Consider the following 27,058-nt stretch of genomic DNA (forward strand, 5'->3'; position numbering starts at 1 on the left):
AGAGCAAAGTGAAACATTTAAATTTGCCACAACAAAATATTTTCTTGCTCAAATAAAATTTGCATGTATTGTGAGTGGATTGCAAAATTAATTGGAAATGGAAAAATGTAAACTAATATCAAGCATGTGCTAGAATAGGAAGAATATGAATGCTATGTTGATCATGCATGAAATGAAATTAGTAAGTGCAGAAAATTAGAGCAACTATTTAAAAGATTAGTCAATCCACAAACCAAGTTTCTCCCTCTAAATGGAGAGAAGGGATACCATGGGAAAAATTCCCAAGCTCCCACAAAAGAGATCAATTTTGTTATTAGATTAGTTACAATGAGATGAGAGTTTCTAAAGGCCTCAAGCAAGCTCAAGGAAATTCATTACAGTAGTAGCTTTTAAATCTTTAAACAAATGGACTTTTCCTTGATGGAGTATTGATACAAATGAGGCCAAAGAGAGGCCTTTGAAATCTGAATATTGAAGACTATTCCCTACATACAAAATTCAGATTTGAACTAAAAGAGAAGTCAGCATGAGGCAAGAGAGGCTAAGCCTCCTTAGAGCTCACAGATTAGAGTGATAAATGCAATGCTCAAAAAGAACTTAGCCTAGCCAAAAATGGGGTCTCAAAGAACTCAATGCCTTTTTGGAAAGTTGCCCAACGAGTGCGAGAGGTCCCGCACAAGATGTGTTTGTAGTTTTAGAGGGATCCACCCTCAAACTTGCCACCAAAATGGATTTGTATTTCTGCTCAAGAGGCTGCAAAACAAATTTTAAAATAAGTGGAGATAGCATGCAAGAAGAGTAATAATAATTTACAATTAATGTACAAGACCTAGATCAAATTATGGGAGTAGAACTCCATACTTGTCTAGTTTAAAATCGTGCTATAAGTAGCTCATGAAATCATTGAAAGCTCCAAATTTTGATCAAGAGAAATTTGAAATTTGAATTGCATATGATTCTAGTAGAGGAAACTCCCCTCTTTGCTTTTCGTTGGATGAAGTCCTTGGAGCCAAAATTGATGGGTCCTTCAATTTTTGAATTTGAGAGTGAGTTGATCTATTTGAGATTTCTCCCACACCCAAATAATCCTTCACAAAATTTCAAAAGAGTTTTCTACACACTTGGAAACAGATATTAGCATTCATAAAGGAATTAAAGAAATACAATGGGTGAGAGAACTAGAGATTCCTCCTAAAATCGCCTAGTACTTTTCACTCCTAGAATATTTCTCTAAATAAAAAATACATATAAGATAGTTTGCATATATTAATCCACAATGAATGGAAAAATCATGCTAATATAATCCAAATTACATAAAAATTGAAACACATAAACTAGAAAGATATCACCTCAAGAAAGGAGAACACCATCAATGATACCCCAAAGTCTTTTGTATTATTATCAAAGCAAGTATACAATCCAGCAGAGTCTCCTCAAGCCCAATAACTCATATCAAGAATACATAATGAGAGCCCAAGACTCACTTAAATAGAAGATATGGGAGCAAATCCCAATGAAAAACCATATGAAAAGTGTGATGATGATAATCCCAAGGCACTCCTCTCCATGCAAATCGAACTCCACAAGTGGCACATCGAATTCCTCAAGAGGCCCACACAATCTTTGGAAGCTTCCACACATTTCTAGAGGAGGGACAGGTGTATGTGGGAGTGGAGTAGTAGGAGACCACTCTCCCCTCATATCTCGTGGGACTCCTTTTTAATGTTATTTTATTGGTGGGGGGCATTTTCCACTAGGAGACTTTTGTCGCCATTTAAATAAAATAATAATTTGCCACCATTCTCCAATAAAATATTATTTTTCCACCATTCTCCAATGAAATAATAATTTGCCTCCATTCTCGATAAAATAAAATATTTTTTTGTTGCCTTCTCCATTAAAATAATAATTTCCGCTTTTCTTCCATAAAATAATATTTTTCCCCTTTTTATTAATATTACCAAAAATTGGCAAAACTCAGTGATTTTTGCACTCACAAAATTGGGAACATTACAGGCAACTTGGCCCTCTAGTCCACAATAAGACAATAGACAAGCCTTAAGGCCTTCTTTTATAGTAGATTTGAGCCTCGACCCTCCTCCCACAATATTGAAAAACTTAGACCTTTTTCACGCCTTCTTTCCACAGAGAAACTTGGCTGCCAAGATAGAGAATGATTCCTCCTCGAATGTAATATCCCCATTTTTAGTTTCCCTTATGATGCAGTCATGATGGACTTCTGGAGCTGGTGGGAACCAGTTTATAGGAGCGATATTGCATCATCCAAGGACCCGAAGGATTTTGGAGGAGTTTTATGGGGTCCACTGGAGCTCGCCTATTGTATTTCACCATCGGGAGTAGTTACGCACAGTTTATTCATGGTTCCATTTCTTTATGATGACTCCCATAAAACATTAGTATATTTTAATTGTATGCACTAAAGGTGTTGTTGGGAGTGGGATATTTGGGGAAACACCTTAGTGTAATAGTTGGAACCAGAATGTGGAGATCCACAAAATGGGACAATAGAAAGTGACCTTCAGTGATCGGAGAAACTGTGGAGGCAAATTTACCATTTCATGGATTAAAAGTGACTTTAATTAGTCAATTAATTAAAATGGGGAAAAGTGACTTAGAAAATAAAAAGTCACTTTAAATAAAGAAAAAAGGAGAGGCTTCTACAAAAGGAATAAAATAATAAAATTAAATGCTTCTAGAAGGTCGGAGAGAGTTCCATCCTAAGTTGCACAAAACGCTGAAACATCTAGAAGTTTTCAAAACGGGGACGACCCAAAATGCGACCCCCAGAAAATGGAAATGCGAATGAAACGTCATATATATATATATATATATATATATATATATATATATATATTATAAATAGTCAATATTAAATAAATTATAACACATTATTTTGCAAGAAAAGAAAGAATAAGACATATAAATGACATTTTAGAAGGAAATCCAAATTTATATTAACTCCAACAAAGGATTACATGATGCAAATATCCAAAATTAGCCTTTATGGATGAGGCTTTACATTCAAGACTCCTAAATCAACATTTATATGTGAGGCTATATGTGCTAAAACTAAAACAAAACATTAACTAAAGACAATCATGACTACATATCATTACTAATAAAACTCCTCATCCTCATTAACAAAGATAGAACAAGATGCTTGTTCAGCAGAAGAGGTAACTCTACTAGTACTTCCAGTTGCACTTGCATCACCATTGGCACAAATATCAAGAGCAGAAAGAGAGAGCTCTAAATATAGACATTTGGCATCCACATTCCAATCTTTATGAGGTCCACTTTTATATTCTTCACCCCTATGAGACACAAGGCGTAGGTTTGAATGCACATATACAAGGTCCTCTGCCTTCTGCAATCCCAACCTATTGCGCTTCACACTATGAATGAAACTGTAGGTGCTCCAATTCCGTTTTGCTGATGAAGAGCTTTCCACTTGTGATATAATACGAGTGGCAAGACTTTGCAAATGAACACCACTTGCCCCATGACAAGTCCACCACTTAACTGGGTCCATGGTCCTCCTCTCATCCAAAGCTAATATGTCTGCAAAATCCTCTAATCCAGTAGCAAAACAGGAAAATTCTTGCCTTAAATCAGTTTGTAAAGAAGCTGGAAATATTCTCTAAAAGGATTTCTTCACTCCATTGGCCACCTCCTTGTCCTTATGTGGAGCCTTCCTCTTCCCATTGCTTTTAACAATGAATTCTTCATCATAAAATTTTGGATTCAGAGCATGTGCCAAAGTGTGTAATGGAGTGTTGAAGCTATTCCACCTGGTAACAATAATGGACCTCACTTGTTCAGCAAAATCAAAATCCACAAAAAGAAGAGTGGGAGCCTCTTGTGTAATAATTTCCACAGTTTTTTCAACCATGGTATCCATGCCATCATAAACCTCTCCTAGGAAAGGTTTCTCTGTGTCTGCATCTCGAAGAAGATCAAATGCAGGTGATGTGAACTTGAGCAAGAAATCAATCTTGCTCCACCAATCTTCATCAACCAACACCCTCCTCACCATACTTCCCTTCTCTGAATCTACCTGTCTCCACTCAGCCCAAGTTGGACCCACCACCATACTCATTAATGCATTTTTAACTTCAACAAGGTGATGCAACATGATGAAGTTTGAGGCATACCTTGTCTCAACAACTTTCAACAACTCCAATTTGGAGTATTCTCGATATATTGCTTCAGATTGGTGGTGGTTGGTGATGAATTTTATAATCTCCCTAGCCTGCCCTGTGACCTCCATAATCCATTCTGTTTTTTCCTCAATCTCTTCTAAAATCATATTCAAATTGTGAACAATGCAAGGAGTCCAAAATATGTGATTATATTTACTCTCAACAATCTAGCCTGCAACTTTGCAAACAGGCGCATTATCTGTGATAACTTGCACCACATTTTCTAGCCCTACTTGTTCAATAGCAGAAATTAAAATATCAACAATGACTTACTATCCTTTATCTCACCTAAACAATCTTCTGCTTTGATGAACATGGCTCCTTTCGGTGATGATGCAATGACATTAATCAAAGGCTTGCGTCTTGTATCGGTCCAACCATCTGAGATAATGGAAAGCCCTGTACTACCCCATGAGTTACGAATTGGTTTCAGAACATCATCAAGAAGTTGCCTCTCTTTCAACAAAATTGTTCTGACTTTTTCATAGTTTGGGCCCTTGTAACCTTGAGGAGCTTTGTTAATCGCTCTCACCAAATCCTGCCAATATGGGGATCGAACCACATTAAAGGGGATGCCACAAGCAAAGATGGCCCTTGCCACTCTTGAGTCAACTTCTTCTCTCCCTTGACTATCAAGCATTTTCAACAATCTGTTGTCTTGAATTGGAGTTGATGGCTTTGATAACTCTGCTTCTACTTCTAGTGCCCTCCTCTTTCTTTCTTCCTGAACAATCCTTGGCTCAACGCTATCACACATGCAAAGATTCGTAGTGCCCATGCCGATTTTGTTTCTTTGGTCCTTCAACCTTTGAGCATCATCGCTCTCTTTCTTGAATTTAGCCCTCACCTCTGCATTTTTGGTATGTGCACACACATCAATACCCTTTATCTCTTCATGCAAAATGTGAGCCTTCACTCTTGTGTAAGAGCCGTTGAAGGTCTTTTCATTTTTCCATAAATTGCACTTCCATTCCCATGTTCCACCGGAAGCCATCTGCTACACTTTCGTAATATACTTCCATAGAGGATAATTTTCTTACTGTCTGCTTGCTTGAGTGGATTTAGGGGCACTTGAAATACAACTTTGAGAAGCTATGAATGCTGCAAAAATACAATAATAAAAAATGAAAAAATCACCGAATTTAGGGGCACTTGAAACACAACTTTGAGAAGCCATGAATGATGCAAAATTAGGAAATGAAAAACTCACCCAACTAGCTGTTGCCCACGCTCTTCCTCTTGCTGGCCACGCTCCAAAACACAAATAAACTCCTTGCTGCTACTATAGGAAGCTCTTCTTGCAAAACAATGTGTGAGAAATGAGTGAATGAAGTGTGTTTTTAAAGAAAAGAAGAGGCTCATAGGGTTTCTAGAGAATTCTATTCTTCTCATTATTTGTAATTATTTTTATTAAATTTAGCTAACAACCACATAAAATTTGGTTTATTAGTGCGTTTTGGTGTTATATGGGGCCCACTCCCTTTTTCCACTCCTTGAGATCGCTGAAAAAGGCCGAAAAAATCTATTTTTTCCTTTTCGGTCATCGAAACTCGACCTGTTGTGACCGAAACGGTGCCGAATCGTTGTCAGCCATACCGTATGGTGATTTGAAATCGCAAAACATTGTATGGTACGGCTAGTGATGTTTCGACCCTGTTTCAAGCCCGTTTCGGCATTTCAGCCCATCCTCGATACTGATACGCCACCATTTTTGGCGATTCCTGCAACATAGGTGTTGAAGAAAGTGTAACTAAGTTCGGTATTCATGATATTGTAGTTATGATTTATAAGAAAATGAATATATTATGCCTTGTTGCATGGGTTTCATGAGCAAGAGGTTTATTTATTAGTAGCTCCCATTGAGAGCCTTAGGATAAGTCAAAGAGTCAATGTCATGTAATAAGAAGCTCTTCTTGAGCATAAGAAAAACATAAGTCTATAGAAATATCAAGTAGCCCTCCAAGACAAGCACAATCCTCCAAGATAAGAACTAGAAGAAGTTTGCCTGTAAAACGATGAAGAGAATAGTTAAGTCGGCCTCAAAATGAATATTAATGACAAGTCGGCTAAAAAATAAAGACACATTGGTTCACCTTAACATGTCGGCTAATTATGGAGACATGACAACTATATATACCCAGCTAGGATCACCACAAAAGCTCAGAATCTCAGAAAAGCTCTGCAACTTCTGTCAAGTACAATACCTTTGAAATCTCGGTCATAATTACAGTGACACCTTCGCATTCCTCTCGTAAATCTCGGACAAATTCAGTGTTACAAGAATCTCGGATGGAGATGATATTACAGTGTTTCGGTTGGAGAAAAAGCCTATGGTTCTCGGATGGATATTGTAGGAGTATACACCCTCAGTATTACAATGATATGTTCACAGCATGACAGTGACAAGGATAATCTCGGTGGAAAGAACACAGTCATACTCTTGGAAAAGTTCTCAATGTAGCCAAGGATGATCACAGTGTTGACATGATTATGATGAAAGGATCTCATGAGTAACATACTCTATCTCAACATACATCAAGGTGTTGTCATGATCCTATCATAGTCATGATCTCGTTCTTAATGAAGACATAGTCTCAAAGGTTATGGTCTCAGTGAAGGTGCAATAATAGTACAACAATAATGAAAATCTCTTTGATAGTAATGGCCTCAATGGTGCAGCAATAATGATGATCTCAGCAGTGATAAAGAAGAGGATTGATGTCCTGGTCTTGGAGTGGCATAGTAAGTCAAGGGTCATGGTCTTGGTATTCATCAATTGGAATCTCTATAAGAAGAATTTTGTGCGTTTCTTCTTCTCCAAGAGGGAGAGGTTTTGGCCCTGGCAGGATGCCAACATCTTGTGTTCTTATCTCTTTGTTTTGGTAGCTATTTGATGAACTAAAGAAGACACACTCTAATAATAATAAGTGAAGATTGGAATAAGAAGAAAAATTGAAAAACACCTCACAAATAGTGAGCATGCTAAGAAGAATATCACTAACTCTAAGTGCCCTAGATTCTTCAACATGGTATCGGAGCTAAGGTATTGAACTCAAAGGAAGGGCAGCAAAGAGACATTCAAGAATCAAGTCTCAAAAACATCAAAGATCAAGTCTCACAGATATTCAAGGATCAAGCTTCAATAAGGGCATCAAAGCAAGGTTGAAGAGCTTTGTCAAGATTAAAGGATTAGTCTACAATGACAGTGTACAACAACAATCAAGAATCAACAACAAGAACATTTGTCTCCACAGTCATCATCAAAAGGCCACCAAGACCCTCATCAAGTTGTATATAAATCAAGGTAACTCAAAGGATCTCAAATCAAGGATCACATCATCTTGGAACGGGTTGAAATCTTAGAAGTAGTCCTGATATATACTACAAAAGAAGGCAAAGCATATTGAAGGCATTATCATCTTCAAGGTTATAGAATCAAGCAAGGATCATCTCCTTGCCTGAGAAGAAGATCATGCAAGGAAGCATCAAATCATCCCTATCAAAATGAGCAACCTTTTTCTATTAGGAAAATGCTTTCTCATTTAAAAGAAGATCATCCAAGAAGAAGCCCTCATATATCTTCTTCAACCATCATCAAAGCAATCAAGGTGAAGATTTCATCTTCACATGACAAGTATCTTTTCATTCTATAATCAAGTTTGGTTAAACGACTTCATGATTGCAAGGACATCTATAAATTGGATGGGTCATCAAGATTCCTTGCATGAAGAAGGAGGATAGACATAGTCCTCTAAGTAGCTGAAGTCATCAAAAGGTCTCCTTTGAATTCATGGAAAGGGATACTTATGAAAGATCCCCTCATATAGCAATATTGGAGACATCAAAGAAAAACTCACTCTCTGAAGGTGCAATGAAGAAGGTCACATGAAATCTGATCTACATGAAAATAAAGGGTATCAAAGGATGTAGGATATCTTCAAGGTCCCACCTACAAGATGTAGGAAGGAAGATAACCATCGCTGATCTATAATGCACTAACAGATAATCAAGGTAACATATATCCATGGGATAACAAAGTTACATCATTCAACAACTTATGGTCTCTACGCTAAATAGAGAAAGACAAGTTGATGGCAGGAGTATTGAAGGTTAAAGGACTAAAACATGTGCAGAAAGGAAAGGCAAGTTTGGTCCTCAAGCAAGACAGAATAAGTATAGCTAAGATTCAATGCTATGGAAAGATTATAAAAAGAAGCTCATATCACTAGAAAGATGGAGGAAGCTGAAGAAAGGGGCCAAGGAAAGAGGGAGTAACAAATCTCTCCTATGAGTAAGATGGTATCCCTCACAAAAGGGTCCTATCATAAGCTTCTGCTATAAGATATGACAATGATGATAAGATGCATCGTGGCATCATGGAAACATTAGAAACAAGAGCTCGTGACATCACCATGGGAATCATGAAGGACAAAATCCATGATAGACAAACTTGAAGGATATAGCTCTTGGGAACATCATTGGACATTGAAGGAAGGGAAGAAGTCATCTAGGACAAGGCTCATCATACATCAAGAAAAAAGGAAACATCTACCAGATGAGGATATACAAGATCCTCAAGATTCTTTGATGGAATCCTCATCGGAGGATTCACTAATACAGAGAGGAAGAAAGTATTCCATCAAGAACTACAACTTGTGGAATTCATGGATGATGTTATGGTGACATAAGAGGAAAAGCAGATCAAAAGGTTGAAGACACTTCAATCAAGGAAGCTACTAGAAGAAGCCTAGATGACCTAAAGGTAAAATAAGGTATATATGCTTGTGTTTAATATTATAATGTCATGTCACATGGTTGCAGGTAACATGGATCTTTACTTCTATCTTGAGAAGCATGATCAAGAGAAAAAGGATCTCCTCCTCTGAAAGGATGTAAGAAGGCATAAGTCACACTAGATGAAATCAACATAATATGTCCTCATATGAAGTATGAGATGGTTGACTACAATTAAGAAACTCTGATTGAAAGCACCTGGGAATGGAATGTGTGGAGAAGGAAGAGATTGTGAGATAAGAAACCCTAATGAAGGTAATCTAAATCAACATCCAAGAGACCAAGAAGACTTGACTAGGAAATCTCTCGGAAAGATATGAAGACTTTGATGAAAAAGATGAAGACCCTTCACAATGGATATCTTTGGGAGATGTGTCAACATGTATGCAGGATGCTGATACCTACAGAAAGATGTCATGATGAAGAGCCTATTGAAGAAAATGTAACTAGGTTTGGTCTTCATAAATGTAATTTTGATCTTTGTATTTATAAAAGAAAAGAAATATTATTTTTGTTATTTTTATCAATGAGTTTCTTTCTTATTGTGTTGATTTGTGGTAGCATTGGATGTGCTCTAGCCATGAAAATTGGTGGAGAGGCTAAGGCACATAAGATCTCTAAAACCCAGAAATCATTTTGGGATATTCCATTCGGTTGGAGAGATATTAAAATAATTAATATTTTTAATGGAGTTACCAAGTCTAAACTTAGGAAAATTAAATATTAATGGGTATTAATATAAAACTAGGTGAGAAGGTTCTAAATGATGAGGATCAAGACAAATCTAATCTTAGCCATTGATTAGGGACTTAATCTCGGCCGTTGAAGATTCAACAAGAAAAGTATAAGAGGAGGCTTGAGGGTCAGTTGGAGATACACTAGCAGATACTCAGTATCTCAAGGAAAATTGATTCTCAAAGAAAACAAGATTGATTTCAGAGGGAGAGTTGCAGGGTGGAGGAAGAGGGGGGATTAGCAGCAGTCAGGGGAGCTCAGAAGAAGTGATGCAGGGACTCTGAGAGACAGCGTAGATGGAGACACAGATCAGTGAGACGCAAGGATGACGCAGAGAGGGACCAGAGCTGCGCAGAATGACGTAGGGCTGATGCAGTAGAGAAAGGAAGCTCTCTAGGGTGTTAGAAAGTCTCAGAGAAAAGTCTCAAGTGTTTTCTCCTAGTGCCTGTGTAAATTTTTTTGTAAAAGCGATTGCTGCTGAAGATTAATAAAAACCCTCCTTTGTTGCACCGGTTTTCCCGCATTGGGTTTTTTCCGGGGCAATTGTCCAAAAATAATTGTGTTGATGTGATTGATTCTTGTGCATATATTTATTTCTGTATATTGGTGTGATATTTGCAGTAGAATTTATTTTAATATTTACTGAAGGGATTTCATAAATAACATATTGGGAATAATAAGTAGGTGAAATAAATTAGTTGTTGTAGTAATAGAATTTATGTTTAGAAATTTTCACATGGTATCAGAGGAAAGATTCATCGACAGGAAGGAAAAATCAATTATGGGTCAAGAGCATGATGCAGAGGCATCCACTCGAGGAGACTCGTGCAAATTTTCAGAAGAATGCACAAGAGACAGAAATTACGATTATTCTATGTTGACTTCCAGATTGGAAGAAGAAGTTGCTTGCGTAGCAAGCTTTGCCTCCTCGGGGGTTTGGTATATAGATAGTGGAGCTTCCTGGCATATGACAGGAATCCGAGAATGTTTTTCAGATTATCAGGAAGAAAGAATGAATTTTCAGATCACCATGGGGAATAAGGCAAAGTGTACTCCAATAGGGAAAGGTACTATAGTTTTTCAAATAGAAACAGGAGAGCGGTTCCGAGCTACCAATGTGCTGCATGTGCCAGGATTGGGGATGAACTTACTTTCCGTATCTCAACTTCAAAGCAAGGGCTATGACATTTTCTTCATTAAGGAGAAAGTATACGTCAAACACTCGAGTTGGAAAAAGAAGGTCCAGATCGGAATCAAAAGTAACAGGTTGTACATGTTGCAACTAGAATCACCAATGGCACTAATAGACAGTAATGGAGACAAGGATTTGAATGAACTATGGCACAGAAGGATGGGACATTTGCACCATGGGCTCTGAGAATTCTCAGAAAAACTGTAACAGGAGTTCTAGATCTTAGTACTGAACGAGATGATGTATGCAGAGGGTGTGCTTTGGGCAAGTATGCCAAAGTAGTGTTTCCAAGAAGTAACAATAGGGCCAAGAGTGTACTAGGATTGATACACTCAGACATCTATGGACCGATATCCACAAAGGCTCTTAGTGGTGCCGAATTCTTCGTCACCTTCGTTGATGACTATTCCAGGAAGACTTGGATCTATTTTTTGAAAACCAAAGATGAGGTTTTCGGTCGATTCAAAGAGTTCAAGGCTCTAGTGGAGAATATGACAGGAAAGAAGATAAAAGTGTTGCGCTTAGACAATGGTGGAGAGTATGTTGACAAGGACTTCACTAATTTTTGTGCTAAGGAGGGCATCAGAAGAGAGTGGACAACTCCCTACAATCCGGAACAGAATGGAGTAGCAGAAAGAAAGAACAGGACTATTGAGGAAGCAGCTAGGGCAATGATGTATGATCAGGAAATGCCCAAATTCCTATGGGCATAAGCATGCAACACGACAGTCTATGTCCAGAATAGAACTCCTCATAGGGCATTGGGCAAGATTACTCCAGAGCAGGTCTTCACCGGGAAGACACCTGAAGTCAGTCATTTCAGGATATTTGGGAGTTTAGCATATTGTCGTATACCTGAGGAGAAGAGGAAGAAGTTAGATCAAACTGCAGAGAAAGGATATCTTGTGGGTTATAGCGAGAATGCTAAGGCATATAGAGTATATCTTCCGGGGAGTAGGAAGGTAGTAGTTCGGCGAGATGTAAAGTTCATGGTGGATAGAGCTTTTAGAAAATCTCGAGAAATGCCTTCCGAGGAGCAGTCAAAAGATTGTATGTTGGTCAAACCACTTCAACCAACGGAAGCTAGTACCAAAAATTCTCCTTCAGAACAGGAGGAATCACATGAAGAGGAAGAACTGACAGATGAGCCTACTACCAGCGGAAGAATGAGCTGGGAACTCCAACAGATTCTACGGGATGCAAAAGAATTCATTGGTGCACCCAGGAACAGTAAAAGGGAGCGAAAACAACCAAACAGATACCAGGCCTTAGTAGCTCAGGTTGGGGAACCCTCCAGTTTTCAAGAGGTCGTTCAGCATCAAGTATGGGTGGATGTGATGGTGGAGGAATATAGCTCTATAATGGTGAATGATGTCTGGGAAGTGGTGCCTAGGCCTCAGGACAAATCAGTGGTAGGTTCGAGATGGATCTACAAGATCAAATATGCTGCAGATGGTAGTGTGGAGAAATATAAAGCTAGGTTTGTGGCTAAGGGGTATGCTCAGAAGGAAGGAATAGACTATGAAGAGACCTTCGCCCCAGTAGCCAGGTATACATCTATTAGAACCGTGATATCTCTTGCAGCACAGATGGGGTGGGAGATTCATCAGATGGATGTCAAGACGACATTCTTGAATGAGGTAATAGAAGAGAAAGTATACATTGAACAACCAGAAGGCTTTGAGACACATGAGAAGAAATCTCATGTATGTAGAGTAAAGTTAGCCTTGTATGGGCTCAAAAAGGCACCTAGAGCATGGTATGGTCGAATTGATGGCTACTTGTAGAAGATGGGGTTCGTCAAGAGTGATGCAGATCCCAGTCTCTACTATCTGGCTATAGAGAATGAGCCTCGAGTCCTAGTATTATATGTGGATGATCTCTTCCTGACAAGATTATCCAGGCTCACCAAGGACTGCAAGAAGAATTTAGCCACAAAATTTGACATGAAGGATTTGGGACAGATGCACTATTTCTTGGGGTTGGAAGTTTGGTAGCAAAAGGGTGAGATCCTCCTTGGACAAGGGAGATATGTTACCGAAATCCTGAAGAGATTCAAGGTGCAGGACTGTAGACCTATGGCCACTCCAATGATCACCAACTGGAAGAAAATTGATGCATCAGAAGACAAAGATGTTGATCCCACCTTGTCCAGGCAGCTCATAGGATCCTTGATGTATTTGGTCAATACTAGGTCAGACATTTGTTACACTGTCAACACCCTCAGTCAGTTCATGGTGGAACCTTAGAGGGCACATGGGTAGCAGCCAAACATGTTCTTAGGTATATACAAGGAACAATCGAGCATGGACTATTGTACACCAGAGGCAATGGCATCAGGCTGAGTGGGTTCACTGATGCAGATTGGGCTAGAAGTTCAGTAGATCGGAAAAGTACCACTGGGTATTGTTTCAACATTGGATTGGGGATGACTTCTTGGTGCAATAGGAAATAGAAATCCATAGCTCTGAGCTCAGCTGAAGCAGAATATATGGCTGCGAGCACAACTTCATGCGAAGCCATATGTCTCAGAAAGTTGCTTGTGAACCTATTCAGTAGAAGGATGGATGCGACTAGGATCATGTGTGATAATCAGAGTTGCATCAAGCTCTCTGAGAATCCAGTATTTCATGATTGGTCAAGGCACATTGATATCAAGTGTCACTTTGTTAGAGATTGTGTCCAAAGAGGAGTTGTACAATTGAGCTACACTCCTACAGGAAAATAGGTGGCAGACATTCTCACCAAGGCCCTAGGAAGAACAAAGTTCGTTTATTTTAGGGAGAAGATGGGGATGGTAAAGAATCCATTTCAGTAGCAGAAATGGATAAGAGTCAGGTGTTGCAGTGCAACAGTTAGCAGTGCTATGGGCAACATGGGCAACATATTGAGAGGGAGCTGCAGTATAGATATAGCAGTGGCAATGGCAGTGTCATGGGCAGCAGTACAGAAACCAGCAGTGTAGATGGTGTAAGGCATCAGGCCAAGCATCAACACAGTTACCGGTGCGGAAGGATCCGTGTGATGTTTCAGCGGTGGAGCATTACTAGAGCACATTCCTTGCTAAGAGGGAGTGTTGATTTGTAGAATCGGATGTGATCTAGCCATGAAAATTGGTGGAGAGGCTAAGGCACATAAGATTTCCAAAACCCATAAATCGTTTTGGAAAATTCCATCTGGTTGGAGAGATATTAAAATAATTAATATTTTTAATGGAGTTCCTAAGTCTAAACTTAGGAAAATTAAAATATTAATGGGTATTAATATAAAACTGGGTGAGAAGGTTCTAAATGATGAGGATCAAGCCAAATCTAACCTTAGTCGTTGATTAGGGACTTAATCTCGACCATTGAAGATTCAACATGAAAAGTGTAAAAGGAGATTTGAGGGTCAGTTGGAGATACACCAGCAGATACTCAGTATCTCAAGGAAAATCGATTCTCAAAGAGAAGGAGATTGATTTCAGAAGGAGAGTTGTAGGGTGGAGGAAGAGGGGGGATTGGCAGCAATCAGGGGAGCTCAAAAGAAGTGACGCAGGGACTCTGAGAGATGGCGCAGAGGGAGATGCACATTAGTGAGACACGGGGATGATGTGAGAGGGATTAAAGCTGCGCAGAGCCACGCAGAATGACGTAGGGCTGACGCAGTAGAGAAAGGAAGCTCTCCAGGGTGTCAAAAGTCTCAGGTGTTTTCTCCCAGTGTTTGTGTAAATTTTTCTGTAAATGCGATTGCTGTTGAAGATTAATAAAAACCCTCCTCTGTTGCATCGATTTTCCCGCGTTGGGTTTTTTCGGGGACAATTGTGTTGATTTGGGGTAGCATCGGATGTGCTCTAGCCACGAAATTTGGGGGAGAGGTTAGAGCACATGAAATCTCCAATACCCAGAAAGGGTTTGCACAGATTCTAAACAGTCTGGGAGATATTAAAATAATTAATATTTTTAATGGAGTCCCTAAGTCTAAACTTAGGGAAATTAAAATATTAATGTGAATTAATATAAAACTATGTTAGCATTGTCCAAAAGACATGGATCAAACCAAATCTAATCCTAGTTGTCAATTAGGGACTTAATATCGACCGTTGATTTGTCAACAAGAAAAGTATAAGAGGAGGCTTGAGGGTCACTTGGAGAACACACCAGAGTGATCAGTCACTCTATTCTATAGAGTGGGGTTTACTAAGAGAGATAGAATCAGTGATCAGTTGCAGCGAGGGGCAGTGAGTACGAGGCAAAGAGGCAGGGACCGTATCGAGAGATCAACGCAGAAGCAGAGAGAGGCAAACACAAAGCCAAAGGGAGCCACGTAGAGGCAGCAGAGATTGCGCAAAGCCAGAAGGGGCCTGCGTCATCCACGCAGAGGCTGTAGGAGTGATGCAGAGGGACAAAGAGGCTGCGTAGAGCCTCAGTAGGGTGACGCAGAGGCCAGCAGGGCTGACTCTGGGCTTTAGATTGTGCTGGAGAGGGATTTAGTGGAGCAGGGTTTTTGAATACCTGTTTCCGAAGAGAGGTTATGCTGCCAGATTTTTTATCTCTGTTGGGTTAGCCATTTTGGCACCTAGTGTACTCAAAAAAGCGCTGCTTAATAATAAAACCCTCAGATAGCTACACCCATTTTCCCGCATTGGGTTTTTTAGGGGACCTTAGTCCAAAAATAACGATGTCATTTATGTGCTTGTTTTTGTTTCCTTCAGTTGATGATCTGTAATGTGTTGAGTATGAACTTGTATTTATTTTCAGTATTTACATGGTAAATAACTTGTTAATTAACAGAACAAGTAGGTAGGAATAAATCAGTAAAGTGCATGGAGGGTTTCTAATTGTTAGACTTAGAAACTTCAACATGGTATCAGAGTGTGATTGTAGATCATAGGAGAACTAAGGACATCAGCAGAGTATAGCAGTAGCAGCAGAAAATAGTTGCCCCGAGTGACAGAAGATGTTCCTAGCAGCAAAGCAGCAAGGAAGGGGTGACACAGTGTCTGCATCATTAAGTTCGAGCCAAGAAGATGTTGCACAGAGGCTGAAGGAGGCAAGGACAAGCTCACATAGAGCCACATAGAGGCCAGGAGGGCTGACGCAGTTGGCTGAGAGAGCTAGTTTGCCGGTGTCGGGACTATGCAGAGCCTAGGAGCTCTCACCTTTAGGTTGCTGGGGTTTAGGAGACTGTGGGTAAGTTGCAGAGTGGAGTTGGTGGGGTAATGTAGTAAGAACAATACCTAACAGGGCAAGGCCAAGGAGGAGGGAGTTGCTATCGAGGGTTTCTAGCCGAGAAATCCTGATTAGTGGTGAAGTTGCACAGACGATTAGATTAGGGGGCATCTCGACATCAGCAGAAGGGTTTATAGGAGGGAAATCAAGGCTTGGAGGGAGTCACATCGAGAACATCCAGGAGGGAAGTAGAAGAGCAGCATGGCATTACACGGAGTAAGAGACCAGGATAGACAGGACGGAGCCTCGAACTTCGCAGTCTGTAAGGCCAAAATCTTATCCGTACTTGACAGAAATCGTGTCAAGAACTTCGCCTTGAGGATGATAGTGATCCCAGTTGACCCAGCTGATAATGACAAATACGAGGAGGCAATGGCGAGGGCCAAGAGCATCATCCTTGACGGGATCAAGGACCATGTAGTACCACACATTGTCGAGAAGGAAACAACAAATGAGATGTGGGAGGCCCTAAAGAAATTGTACCAGCATATTTCTGTGTAGAAAAAGATGTTACTAGAAAATCAGTTGCAGTCATACCATATGAAGAAGGGAGAACCGATTGACACCTTTCTTGGTCGACTGAATGAGATCCGGGATTAGTTGACTTCCATAGGGGCCACACCGGATCAGGAATTGATGGTGAGAACAACCCTAAACGCAGTTTTAGAAGACTAGGAGGTATTTGTCCAGAGTATACTGGGCAGAGCGACCCTTCCACATTGGGAGGAAATGTGGGTGGCTCTTTGCCAAGAAGAGATCAGAAGGCTAAGCAAGACAGGAAGCAGCAGCAAGGGGATCAGAGTCAAGCACGAGGAGGAGGATGTTGCCCTAGCATCTAAGGGAAAGCAAGAGAAACGAAAGAAGAAGGACCTCTCCAAGATCAATTGCTTCCACTGTGGGGAGCTGGGTCATTATGCGACCCAGTGTCCAAGGAAGAAGAACAAGGGAGAGGCCTATGAGACCAAGGCAGCGCCAACAAGGGCAGAGAAGGAAGTGGAGACAGACGATGATTGTGCCATGAGTGCACACACGCCACTTGAGCGGAAGTGGGGAGACATTGAGCTATAGTCAGGAGAATTACAGGTGATGAGGGGAAAGATTCTTGAGGTACCCAACCTTTTGGATTATACCTTGCTATTGGAGCCCCGAAGAGGAGTAGCAAGACTGGCAGATGTGGGTAGAGACGGATGCGAATGAAGCGACAAAGAGAGCTACAGTGCAGAATTCCCAAGACAACACGAAGCTAGCAGGCTGTAATAGTGCAAGAGGCATGAGAGTGTTGCACCAGTGCAGGATGGCATAGAGAGGTGTGCAACGGTGCGAGATGCAGGGAGCTGTTGCAGCAGCGCAGAGGTCAAAGAGAGAGCACTTGTCAGCGGTAGAGGGAGCTTCAGCATCAGGAGTACTCTAGCCTGACAAAGAGGTCAGAGTTGGGAGATTAGTTACTTACTTCTCAGTAACTGAGTTGCAGTGCAGTAGTTAGCAGTGGTAGTGCTATGGGCAGCACGATGCAGCATGATGAGAGGAGATGTAGTGCAGACCATAGTTTTAAAAACCGTTCCGGTCCAACCGGTTACCGGCCTAACCGGCCGGTTGGGAGGCTCACTGGTCAGAACCGGTGAAAAAAACCCGGTTTACAGCACCCTTTGCCCGGAAAATTGCCCTAACCGGTAAAAACCGGTCGGTTTAGGGCGGAACTGGCCGGTTTATTGCTAACCGGCCGGTTCCGTCCTAAACGGCCGGTTTATGGACAGGCCGCCGGTCAAGCAAAAAGCGCAGCGGTTTTTTGGAACTGAGGGCGGTTTAGGGGTTTTGGGGGTGAGGGAAAGGGATTTTCCCTCCAAAAACACCCTCACACTTGCTATAAGACACCCCTCTCACTCTCATTTGTCTCACACAACTGATTTGGAGTGTTTGTGAGTGTTTGTGAGTTTGTTTGTGAGGTTGGAGAGTGTGGAGTTTTTGCTGAAGTAGTCATCTTGGAGTTGGAGTTGGAGCTATTTTGGAGATAGTGTGTAGCTGTCAGTGGAGTTGCCATCATCAAGAGGAGGCTAAGGGAGCTACTTTGCATTTCCAGGTAAGGATTTGCACTTGATAATTCCTCATTTGGGTCTGCTGTCCATGAATTATTTTTTTTGTGCTATAAACTTCTCACTTCAATGATCTATCATCTATGCTAAGCCTATGAACTCTCTAGCTCTATGCTATCAATTTTTGTAGCTTGCATGTGCATTTTTTTTCCTACATTTATCATTGGTTTTCCATGTTCCTTAGCTGCAATTTTTTTTTTAAATGGCAGATTTCTTTGCAAATTGTTATTATTTCAAGCAAACATGGCTCCAAAAGGAAAGGACAGTGCATGGGTTCATTGTGATGTAATTGAGGGAAAAATGATATGCAAATTATGCCATAAATCTATTGGAGGTGGGGGTATTCTTAGGTTGAAACAACACTTGGCTGGGGTAAGAGGCCAAGTAAAGCCATGTGATGCACCAAAAGAACTGTTAGGTCCTATTAGGGCAGAATACATTGCCAAGCTTGAAAAATTTTATGAGGATAAGGCTAGGGAGAAGGCCATCCAAGATGAAATTGCAAGGAAGAGGGAATTAATGGAAGCCATGAATCTTATGAAAGAGAGTGGGTATGATGATTATGAGATTCAAGACTCCACTTCTATCCCTTCCACCAATGACCCCTTTCACTATGTTCATCCTTCTGTTGGAGTTGGCCAACCATCAAAAGGAGCAAAGAGACCAAACATCCAAAGTTATTTCTCATCTTCTGCCAACATTGCCTCTTCTAAATCTAATCCCACTTCCTCCCAGCCAAGTTCTCAACCCACTTTGGATCAGCATTGGAAAAAACAATGCAAAGAAACTTCTCACCAATACATTGCTAGATGGTGGTATGATTCAGATATCCCATTTAATGCTGCTCGCTCACCTTATTACCAAGCTATGTGGGACTCTGTTATAGCTGCAGGAAAGGGCTTCAAAGGCCCTAGTATGCATGACTTGAGGGGAGCTCTTTTGCAAAAAGAGATATCTTCCATTGATGAGTATTTGGCTGAGTTTAGAGAGTCATGGGTCAAAACAGGTTGTTCCATTATGTCAGATGGATGGACCGATGGAAAGAACCGCACTATCATTAATTTCCTTGTTTCTTGCCCTCAAGGAACCATGTTTTTGAAATCAGTTGATGCATCTGATAGGGTAAAGGATGCAAGCCTTCTATTTGAGCTTTTGGATAACATTATTCAGGAAGTTGGGGAGCAGCATGTTGTGCAGGTCATCACTGATAATGCCTCAAACTATGTTCTTGCTGGAAAGATGCTTGAGGCCAAATATAACACCATATTTTGGACTCCATGTGCTGCACATTGCATAGACCTCATGCTTGAGGATATAGGCAAGGTGGAGTGGGTAAAAAACACTGTAGAGCATGCCAAGTGCATTACAAAATACATTTACAACCACTCATGGGTATTGAGCCTAATGAGGAAACACACTGGAGGCAAAGAGCTTGTTAGGCCTGCAATTACGAGATTTGCAACTCACTTCCTCACGTTGCAATGTCTCAATGGTCAACATAGAAACTTGCAGAAAATGTTTTCCTCTGATGAATGGTCTGAATCTCGGTGGGCTCGTAGACCAGATGGAAAAGACACCAAAAAGAAAGTGTTAGACACTTATTTTTGGAAAAGGTCTGTAGAGCTTGTGAAAATTACCGAGCCCTTGTTAAGGTGCTAAGGTTGGTGGATGGGGAAAGATTGGCCATGGGCTACATTTATGAAGCTATGGATCAGGCAAAGGAGCAGATACGGGCAGCTTACAATGACAGGTTAGCTAAATATGGCCGTATATGGGAGATCATTGATAACAGATGGAACAATCAACTCCATCGTCCTATACATGCAGCCGGGTATTTTTTGAACCCAAGGTATCACTATAAAAATCGGCTAGGAGATCAGCATGATGGGGAGGTCAGAGCTGGATTGATTGATTGCTTGGAGCGCATGGTCCCTAACCATGTAGACCAGTTGGATATACATAGACAGCTTACTATTTTCAATCAAGCAAGTGGTACTTTTGGCAAAAACTTGGCAAAGATGGCAAGAGATGTGGACCAACCAGGTAAGCAATTCCAATTTCCATTTTGTTTTTCATTTCAAGTTAAAATTGTTTACGTTCTTTACAATTCAAATTATAAACTAAGTTACTAATTATTGTCTTTTTCTTTGCAGCACATTGGTGGGAGTCATTTGGTGGCCAGTGTCCTCAATTGCAAAGGTTTGCAATTAGAGTCCTCAGTCAAACTTGCAGTGCTTCAGGTTGTGAGCGCAATTGGTCTGTTTTTGAGCGCATACACACGAAGAAGAGAAACCGTTTGGAACAAAAACGGTTAAATGATCTTGTTTTTGTGCAATACAACCTTCGACTGAGGAGGAACCAAATGATGAGCAAATCACCTGATCTAGATCCCATTGTGTTGGACGATATTGATCCAACATCAGAATGGGTGGAGGAGACTGAAGATCCTGTGTTTGAGGCTGATTTTGATATCGACATGGCTTTAGCGGAGGATGAGGCAGATTATGTGGCGGCATCAAAACCAGGATCAGTAGCGGCATCAAGGAAAGGCAAGGAACCAATGGAAGGCACTAGTAGTGCAGGTCGAAAAACTCGTGCTTCCATTAGGTCCACTTCTATTGTCATTGGTGGCATTGATACTGATGTTGCAGATGAGGCAGAGGCATCCTCAGACTCTGAACCAGATGATGTCTATGTAGCTCCTGATGATGATCCTGTGTCTAGTAGTGGTGATGGACTTGATGATTGATCATGTGTACACTGTAGACTTGTAGTAGGCCAATGGCCTCATAGCTTGCAGCATTGTTTTTGGACTTTATAGGCCATTTAGAGCCTCATTTCTTATGTATTTTTCTATTTTGTCGATGATATGTATTGCACTCGGTGCCATTTTGATATATTCACCTTTGCATGGTATATAAATGAGCAAACTTTGCATATTTTGTCTCTATTGGCTTGGAATCATGGTTTTACATCTTAAAAATAGTTTTGTTTCATTAAAAATTAATTATTTAATGTATTTTTTAAAAACCGGTTCGTTTAGACCAAACCAGTCCCGGTTAGACCGGTTCCGGTCGGTAAACCGGTTCATTAGGTGGACCGGTCCGGTCACCGGTTCCGGTTTTAAAAACACTGGACTGCAGACGCAGCAGTGGCAGTGTCAGGGCCATGGGCAGCAACACGGATGCAAAGGGAGCTATCGTATAGATGCAGCAATGGCAGTGGTAGAGCTATGGGCAGTAGTACAGATGCAACAGTGCAGAGGATGATGGGCAATAGGCCTAGCATCAGCACAGGGACCGATGCCAGATAATCAGGGTGATACTCAATAAGGGGTATTGTTAGAGCACAGTCCTTGCTAAAAGGGAGTGTTGATTTGGGGTAGCATCGGATGTGCTCTAGCCACGAAATTTGGTGGAGAGGTTAGGGCACATGAAATCTCCAATACGCAGAAAGGGTTTGGGTAGATTCTAAACAGTTTGGGAGATATTAAAATAATTAATATTTTTAATGGAGCCCCAAGTCTAAACTTACGGAAAATAAAATATTAATGTGAACTAATATAAATCTTTGTTAGAATGATCCGAAAGACATGGATCAAGCCAGATCTAATCTTAGTCGTCGATTAGGGACTTAATCTCGGCCGCTGATTTGTCAACGAGAAAAGTATAAGAGGAGGCTTGAGGGTCACTTGGAGAACACACCAGAGTGATCAGTCATTCTATTTTCTAAAACAGGGTTTGCTAAGAGAGATAGAATTAGTGATTAGTTGCAGCGAGGGACAGTGCCGAGAGACCAGAGCAGAAGCAAAGAGAGGCAGACGCAGAGCCAGAGGGAGCTACACAGAGGCAACAGAGACTGCGCAGAGCCAGAAGGGGCCTGCGTCATCCACGCAGAGGTTGCAGGAGTGACGCAGAGAGGCAGAGAGGCTGCGTAGAGCCTCAGTAGGCTGACGCAGAGGCTAGCAGGGCTGACGCTAGGCTTCAGATTGTGCTGGAGTGTAATATTCCTAATTAGCCATGGTTAATTGGAATATTCGATTTTGTTCAATTTTTGCCTTCTATAGTTATTTGTAAATAAAAAAGTGAGGAAGGGGGACATAGCTCACTTTTAGAATAAAAAGTCACTTCCTAGTAGCATAACGTTGCGAATTAAAGGAGACCCAAGGGGGCCAAAGGGGGACGCAGAAATGGAGCCCACGTAGACACATGGAGGGACTGCACAGGAGGGAAGAAACACGTGGCAAGAGGGGAATCACGCAGGAGGAGGTGAGCCTTGGGATTGAGAGAGGCAAAGGCTATAAAAGAGAGAGGAGCCCCCTCATTTGGATCATTCCTGTTATGAGCATTTGTGATAGCCATTTCGACTTAGAGCACGCTGGTTGTTTAGCTAGTTTGCAACACTGTTTAGTGCATTGAGTGTCTCCGTTCGGAGATCTCACCCTTAGCCCCGGGGGACTTCGAGTGTCTGCTCGGGCAAGGAATTTCCATTAGCATTCCAGCAATAGTTTTATCAGCATTTCAACAGTAGTTTCATCAGTGTTTTGGAGGACTACGTAGCACTGAGAGGAGGACGCAGTTCTTTCTAGCAAGAGTCTGGGTTGAGGGTTTGCAGGAGGATTTGTGCTGAGAGGTAGAGCAGGGGATCAACTCTTGCATATTGGAGAGTTTTGGCAGGGGTTTCAGGCAGTTTTCTGGAGGGTTTTATTCAGTGGCAGTGCAGAGCATTGAGGGACTGTGCAGAACCCCAAGGGGGTGATTTTCAAGGTTCGGCCATTTCAGAAAAGCTTGTTGGGCTTTTCTGGGTTTCTTGAGTAGAGTCCGATTCCAGAGTTTCAGCCTTTTTTGAGGAGGAGAGTAGCCCCGAATCCTCATTTGATTTCTAACAGCAGCAGTAGCACGACAATTCTCCAGCAGCTTGGACGTAGTTCAGAGAGGGGCCATTCCTTTGCTATTCTGAGTGTATTTCTTCACTTTCCTGGTGCAAGTCGAGGTGCCATCTTCTTGATCACCTCCTGTATTCATTCTATTACTCAGTATAATAAAATGGCTCAGCATTCTCTCTGCATTTCTTGAGTATCTGCTTATGGTTATATTGTTATATGTTGCATCATTGTTATTTGTATCTCTTTGAGCATTCTCGGCTATTATACCACTTGTGTGTTTCTTGTATACTCTTAGACAGAGTCTGGAAAGGGTCAAGTCACCTCCGGATCTTGTCCTCTTTTCAGAGGCAACATATCTGGTAAATGCCTCCTAGTCCATCTCTGGTTGGAGCTTTGCAAGTGTTTGAGGGATATTCCTAGTAAGGGATATTACATGGAGAGGGATTTCGTGGAGCAGGCTTTCCGAATACCTGTTTCCAAAGAGAGGTATTGCTGCTAGATTTTTTATCTTTGTCGGGTTAGCCAGTTTGGCACCCAGTGTACTCAGAAAAGAGCTTCTTAATAATAAAACCCTCAGATAGTTGCACCGGTTTTCCCGCATTGGGTTTTTCCTGGGATATTAGTCCAAAAATAACAGTGTCATTCGTGTGCTTGTTTCTGTTTCCTTTAGTTGATGATCTGTAATGTGTTGAACATGCATTTGTATTTATTTTCAGTATTTACATGGTAAATAACTTGTTAATTAACAGATAAAGTAGGTAGGAATAAATCAGTAAAGTGCATGGAGGGTTTCTAATTGTTAGACTTAGAAACTTCAACAAATTGTCCAAAAATAACTGTGTTGATGTGATTGATTCTTGTGCATATATTTATTTCCATATAATGGTGTGATATCTGCAATGGAATCTATTTTAATATTTACTGAAGGGATTTCATAAATAACTTATTGGGAATAATAAGTAGGTGAAATAAATCAGTTGCTGCAGTAAAAGAATTTATGTTTAGAAATTTTCACACATTAGATAGGTCTAGCACATGTCAAAGTGCTATAGAAAAATCAAAGAGTCAAAAGGAATGATGAAGACCCTTAAAGGGCATGTTACACCATGTATATATATGTACTAGAGTCCAAGAAATACCTACAAGCAAAGTCACAATTCGAAGTTTAAATGGAAAGTCGGCCTCAAGTTGGCCTAAAGGAGGGACAGACCTCTATATATAGAGATTGTCCACTCCTCCAACAACAAGGATCATCACCTCTGAAATCAGCGAGAAAAGGGACACATCAAGAAAGGGCATCTCAAGAACACTCATAAGGTGGACACATCAAGGAAGGACATCTCAAGAATACTTACAAGGTTGAAGCATCAAGCCAAGAAGTCTCAAATACATCAAGGATAAGAAGGTCTACCATCTACTACCCATCAGGGAAGACTACAAATCAAGAAGAGAAGCCTTTCATATAAAGGCACCTACAAGAAGATCCATTCAAAGAAGGACCTACATCAAGTTACATCATCTTCAAAAGAAAAGCATTACAAGTCAAGCCTCACTCTTCAAGAAGTTTTCATCATCAAGCAAGTCTCTTTGAAGAAGGCAATTTGAAGATCATCAAGATCCAAGAAGGAAAATCATCAAATCTTCAAGAAGGAAGCAAGACTACTACATCACAAACACTATCAAGTAAGTATTTGTATTTCCCCTTCTGAACATATCTCAATGTCTTTTTGTTGGGACTACTAATTTCCTTGCATGGAAGAAGAGGACTGATTTACTTCTCAAGGAGAATGAACTTCTAGACCACATCAAAGGGGATATCACTATCCCTGCTAAGGAACAAACTCAAGCCTTAGCAAAGTACAATAAGGATGAAACAAGAGCTCAAAGGATTCTAATAGAATCCATCAAGGACTCTCTCATTCCTTATGTTTCCAAATTTGAAACATCAAAAGAAATCTATGATAAATTGATAGAGCTATTCTCGGTTAGCATAGTTGGAGAAGTGATATCACTACACAATGAATTATACAAGATGAAGATATCCAAGGAAGGAATAGCTCCCTACTTCATGAAGATCTCTGAGATGAGAGATCAACTTCAAGAACTAGGAGAAGTCATGTTTGACAAAGAAATGACAACTGTAGTACTCAATGCTCTACCTGAGGATTGGGGCAACTTCACATCAAGTATATATGCCAAGAAGGAAGCTACCCCACTAAGTGAACTTTGGTCTCTATGCAAAATTGAGGAGACTAGACTCAAAGCCAAAGATGATGTAGGATCAAAGGAGCAAGCATTCGCTACTATGGCCAAGAGAAAGGGAAAATTTGGCAAATTTGGTCCACAAAGGACAAGCAACAAAGATATATCCAAAGTCCAATGCTTTGGCTGTCAAGAATATGGACACTACAAAAGAGATTGTCCTAGGTTTAAGAAGGAAAACAACAAGAGGAAAAGAGAAGAAGCTCATATGATTCAAGAAGTGAAAGAAGAAGATAAGAAGCAAAAAAGGAAGACTCTCTAGATCTCTACTATGACTAAGTCAACTTCTTTACATAAGTCTTCTTTCAAAGTTCTGGGTATCATAGGAGCATGTAGAAATAGTAATGCATGGTTTAATGGCATCTTCTAAAATATAGGAGCATGATGTAGAACTAGCACAAGATATTCATGTAGGAAGAATGTATATATTGAAGGACCTCATCCATGATGAAAGAAAATGATCATGATTAAAACCTTAGAAAGCCTCCATCATCAAAAAGAAAGAAGCATTTGCAGGATAAGGGTCATCAAGATCCTCTGACAGAATCTTCAATAGAAGGTTCATAAAAGAGCAGATGTCTCAATAGGAGTTCCATTCATGGGATTCAAGAAAGGATGATATGCAGGCAAGAAAAGATGAAGCAAAAGAAATTGAGGCAATATCAATCGAGAAGGACCAACAAAGGAAGCTAAGTTGATCAAAAGAGGAAGATGAGGTATGTATGCATCTATGTTTAGTCATGTCATCATATATATTATTGAATCATGGGAATATTTCTAAACATGATCAAGAATAGAAAGATCTCTTTCACTAATAACATGCTCGAAGGCATGAGTTACAAACCAATGAAGGTCAACATGAAAGAGTGACCTCATAAGTGGTATGAGGTGGTTGATTAAACAATCTATGAAGAAGCAGATGAAGAAATAGATCAAATATGAAAGAACACCATGGTCACGAAGAATCGTTATCTGACAAGATTCATTAAAGATATCTCCCGAAAGAAGGCATGAGAACTTTGACAAAGAAAAATATCAAAGCACCCTTGACACTTAGAAAGGCCTTAGAGATATTAAGATACAGGTAACTAATTCAAGTCAACAAGATGTCATGATGAAAAACCATCCAGCGAAGCACTATTTAAATGTTGAAGTAATATTAGGATGAAGTCATGAAGGGCTACTAGAACGAAGTATTGAAAAAGCAAGTACAACCAAGCATTCATATGATGAATATTCTGAAATGTAACCAGATGACAAAGAAGTAGCCAGATGACAAAATATCTTGAGATGCATGAAGAAGGCCACTTTCCACGAAGGAAGAAATGACATGACAAACTAAGAAGGAAAGTGATCGATGGTTGATGCCCTACAAAGAAGAAGCTCAACAAAACTTCATGACATAAAGTAAAGAAGGAGATCCAACAGTTGAAGGACCCACAAAGAAGTTGTTGATGTATGGACGAGTCCCTAGCTAAAAGGGAGTTCTAACAAGTTCCTAATTACAAAGGAGCTTGGGCATATCTTCCCCAGTTGAGAGGGAGAGATAGACACAACATTCTTGTCTTTGCTTTGGATGAAAGAATGGAGGATTGGGTAATCATTTGGCATCCGAGATAAGAGTAGGCAAGAGGACCGATATTCTTTGAGGGCTGGGAACCCAAGAC

General features: G+C 40.5%; 2 protein-coding genes across 3 annotated transcripts in view; both read left to right on the forward strand.

Annotated features, from left to right (window-relative positions):
• Positions 1 to 27,058, forward strand: part of LOC149164309 (uncharacterized) — a 275,786-nt gene that overhangs the window by 174,762 nt on the left and 73,966 nt on the right. The window lies entirely within an intron of this gene.
• LOC149164311 (uncharacterized) lies at positions 19,825 to 21,320 on the forward strand. Its single transcript, XM_089430903.1, has 2 exons — positions 19,825 to 20,287; positions 20,398 to 21,320. The coding sequence occupies exons 1-2, from the start codon at positions 19,930 to 19,932 to the stop codon at positions 20,991 to 20,993; spliced, it is 954 nt and encodes a 317-aa protein (XP_089287029.1). The 5' UTR covers positions 19,825 to 19,929; the 3' UTR covers positions 20,994 to 21,320.

Source organism: Pinus tabuliformis, chromosome 5_1 (assembly GCF_031772625.1).
Source record: "Pinus tabuliformis cultivar Carrire ecotype Pingquan chromosome 5_1, CPIR1, whole genome shotgun sequence".
Taxonomy (NCBI): domain Eukaryota; kingdom Viridiplantae; phylum Streptophyta; class Pinopsida; order Pinales; family Pinaceae; genus Pinus; species Pinus tabuliformis.